We start from the raw sequence: 3,707 nt of genomic DNA on the forward strand, positions 1-3,707 counted from the left end.
CCTATCCCTGAGATCAGTCGTGGACAGCAACATACCTAATCACAAACATGAACACACACTTTCTCGATGGACGGCTTTTCAGAGCTTTTTCTGGTGGTAGACTTGTAATACTTGGGCTCTTCTTTGGTTCTCTTACACCTCGCTCCTTCTTCGTCCCTTACTCTTTATCCATTTCCTGTTTCCACACAGATTCTCTACACATCCCCCATGATACTTTGATCCGAAGTTCTACACGCTACGCGTTTACTTTACTTCTCCATAGTGGTACAAGTACACCGATGGAACTATCTTCAGCTGAGAACATGAAATGAGACACTGAATTACTACCGATCGGTGTTGAGGCTGGTGGGTTCATTGTCTAAACTGACTGATCACGGTGGAAACTACAGTACATGGGCTGGGGAAACCGCTGAGGCCCTGGGGATTTGCCCACAGTTGAAGAGGGCACTGAGGCTTGCCTTCCGATTATCAAACATTGTACTATGAGTTGGGAGTGTATCATGCGTTGGTAGTTCGTCTCATCACGTCGGTATACAATCAATAGCCATACCATGCACGCACTTTGCCTCTTCTTGCAGAGACAAGGAGGAAGATGCATAGAGTCTCCTTACCTAGGTAGACGCGTCCTCCCACTTGCCCTCCTCACCGTATCTTCTACTCTTCCCTCTTTTCTTCCCTCTGTCCCCCCCCTCTGTCCCCCCTCTCTGTCCCCCCCCTCTGTCCTACCCTCTGCCCCCCCTCCCGGCATTCACTTACAATACTAAAAGTTGAAACGCCTCGTCCAGATAAGGCAAAAATCCGGGACAGAGCCTTAAAGTCAAAACATCAGGGAGTAGTCCAGATAAGGAAGTTGTTAGTGTCCGAGAACTGCCCCCCTGATTAAGCTTTAGCTGCCGCCGGAATGACGGAGTCAGGGGGGATCGGGGATCTACATCAGGAGACTACCTACAGAAGGCATGGGACTCTACCCGGGTAAATGTATCCAAGGTTGATTTTATGCTTCTTGATGTAAGAGTGAGAGAGCGTCAACGTCATGGGTCACCGCTTTTCACGGATCTAGATGTGAAGTTCACCCCTCATTCGACTTACACGGCTTGATGGACCTCCTCAAAGATACGTGTAAGTGGCTCTTTGGTGACACTCTGCTCAGAGGCTTGGTGTACGGGCATTCTGGCTCGGAACGCCGGAAGCTGAAGATCAGAGGTGGATACCTAGGTATCAAGTTCTCCTCGGAGACATATTGTATCCTCGCTTAGAAGCTGAAGAAGCTCATAAGGTTTCTCACGGAGACATTTGAAACCTTCATTCGGATCTGATACTCCTCCTCATAAGGTTCTTAACGCCATTGGGGGGTTGCAGAGCCGACCTTCGCTCTGAGTACGTAGAAATTTCCGATGTCGGATTTGGAGGGTGAGAGGGGAAATTTCTGAATTCTCCATGATTATTGATGTGCTTCGAGGATAATGCTATGCTGACTCGCAATCACAGCGATGTCTCATGATGATGGAGTTGCGCTACATAGAGGACAAAAGAACACTGCTCTCTCTGTAGTCTCAGACGTTGTTTTGCAACAATCACTTCTCCTTCCGTCCTGCTTCGAGTTACTTAAACGTTCGTCACAGCTCTTGCTGTTGTCCCTGAGCACCGCAATGTAGGGTAGTGCCCACATTGGTCATCCTGTGTTCTTGCCTACCTGTTGCCGAATTGTTCCGATGGGAAGTTGTTGCTGTGATTGGTGAATTGGCAGGGCAGATTGCAATTCTTACCTTGTGATACCGGAAAACGATACAAAGCCTCGTAGGCAACGGGGTAGTAGAAGGGCTACTCATCCCTTTGAGAGAGCGTCAGATGCCATGGATTCCATTGGTATGTGACGCTTATTGCTGGCGATCCGTCTATAGCAGGTTGCGATGGCACCATGAGATCCTGCTGTTGCCATAGCAGGGACCGGCTCTGTCAGCGACAACCCAAGACCAAATGTGGTGAGCTAGGTATAATTCCATTGGTTTTTGAGGACTAGTATAGACAAAAAAGAATATGGAAATTCCATATATCAACAAAGTTGTATCTTCTCAACAGTGATCCACGTACTCACAATCTACCCGGGGTATCATAGTCATTATTTAGTTCCCAGTTCATGACTTCTTCACATTGTCCGTCCACTCTTTCGCTCCCTTGACACCCTCATGTCCTCTCCGGAACAGCCTTCTTTCCCACTCATCCAACCCCCGCAGAAACTCCTCGCCCTGCCCTCCCAGTCCAGTCTCCTCCGCCTTTCTCGCGTGCAGTCCCACATCAGCTGCTCTGACGACGAACGTGTTCCGCAGAATGGCACTCAGTTCCTTCTCATCAAAGAGATCTAGCATTCGGACGGCCACGCCGTAGAAATATGCACTCTGGTCGCGTAAGGGTACGGCTCGGGGATCGGCCTTGAGCGCAGCAAGGACTTGTTCGGACAGGCACGGCGGGAGGCTCAGTGTGATTGGCGGCGATGCATCTTGTCCTGCAGAGGCGAGAGCGAACATTTCAGCGAGCCATAGGGGCAGGTTCAGGCGGGTGCCTGCTTTGAGGCCGCTGGAATTGTCGAGATGGCCGAGATACGGCACGTCGAGCTCGAACCGGCAGGGAACTTTCTAGGAGCGCTGGATCAGTGTGTATTCGAACCGAGAAAGAGAGATGAAGCAGATTTCATACCTCCCCATCAGTCAGAATCGCGTCAACGTCGTAGTAGGACATGGTGCCTCTGCATCGCGGCAGTTGGCAGCGGTTCTGGAGGGCTTGTTGCTGTGGCTCTGTGTGGTTTGCAGTTGAAGTTGTCGTGATGGCGTCACGCTACCAAGCGCCCGACGCGTTAAGTGGCTGAGCAGCAGCACAGTGTCAGCTCAGCGAACCGGACTCCGGGTACGGCACGTCTTCTCTGCGCCACAGCGCCACTATGCCAGTCTGCCGGGGGAGCACGGCTTATCAGATGTACCGAGCTTTCTGTATACAGTATAATTTCAGAGCTGCGCACGGGCTCAGATATGAAGCCAAACCAGAGACAGTCGGAACTTGACGATGTCAAATGATTGGATCTCTTCATAGGCAATAGGAAAGTTTATTATCGTAGCAAAGTGTTACATGAGAGTACATACGTTCAGTACCGGGATGGAATCCAAGAAATATTTGCCTCCTGATCAGAACCAGAGATGTGGTGCATCGATGCAAGCTTGTCGGTGCCATCTCGCAATCAAGCAAGTGTCAAAGAAGTCAAGATGCCTGGGACTACAGATATTTTAGGTGATAACTGAAGAAACTCTGGGGAACTCAGCAGGAAGAAACCTCTCAGACGAGAATGGTCAGGATTACAGTGCCCTCTTGTTGACATGAAAGGACAGAAAGATCTCCACAGATGTCGAGGAAAGCACAATGCAGACCATTGCGGATTGATGAATGTGCATTTGAGCTGTAATGGTGAGGCTTTCGTTCGACTTGGAGGCAGGGAACAGTCAGAACTTGACAGGTAGGATGCTATTGTATATGGCTCGCACGCCTGAGTGCTGGTCCAACATTAGAGTGACCCTCTACCCATGTCCATCTCAGGTTTCTGCTTCTTCCACCAGAAAAGAATATTCCACTTGGTAATTGAACGCGAAATGCCAATATTTTCTGACTATATTCAAGTACAGGCTGCCTAGCATCGGAGCACCTTTACTGCGCAGCGTGCG

At 49.9% G+C, this 3,707-nt stretch overlaps 1 protein-coding gene across 1 annotated transcript; it reads right to left on the bottom strand.

Annotated features, from left to right (window-relative positions):
• Positions 1 to 1,984: 1,984 nt before the first annotated feature.
• Positions 1,985 to 2,736, bottom strand: TRIREDRAFT_122819 (uncharacterized protein; the record flags this gene model as incomplete). Its single annotated transcript, XM_006967057.1, has 2 exons — positions 1,985 to 2,633; positions 2,695 to 2,736. 2 exons carry the CDS (start codon positions 2,734 to 2,736, stop codon positions 2,136 to 2,138), a joined length of 540 nt encoding a protein of 179 aa, XP_006967119.1. The 3' UTR covers positions 1,985 to 2,135.
• Positions 2,737 to 3,707: the final 971 nt, after the last annotated feature.

This window comes from Trichoderma reesei (assembly GCF_000167675.1).
Source record: "Trichoderma reesei QM6a unplaced genomic scaffold TRIREscaffold_15, whole genome shotgun sequence".
Taxonomy (NCBI): domain Eukaryota; kingdom Fungi; phylum Ascomycota; class Sordariomycetes; order Hypocreales; family Hypocreaceae; genus Trichoderma; species Trichoderma reesei.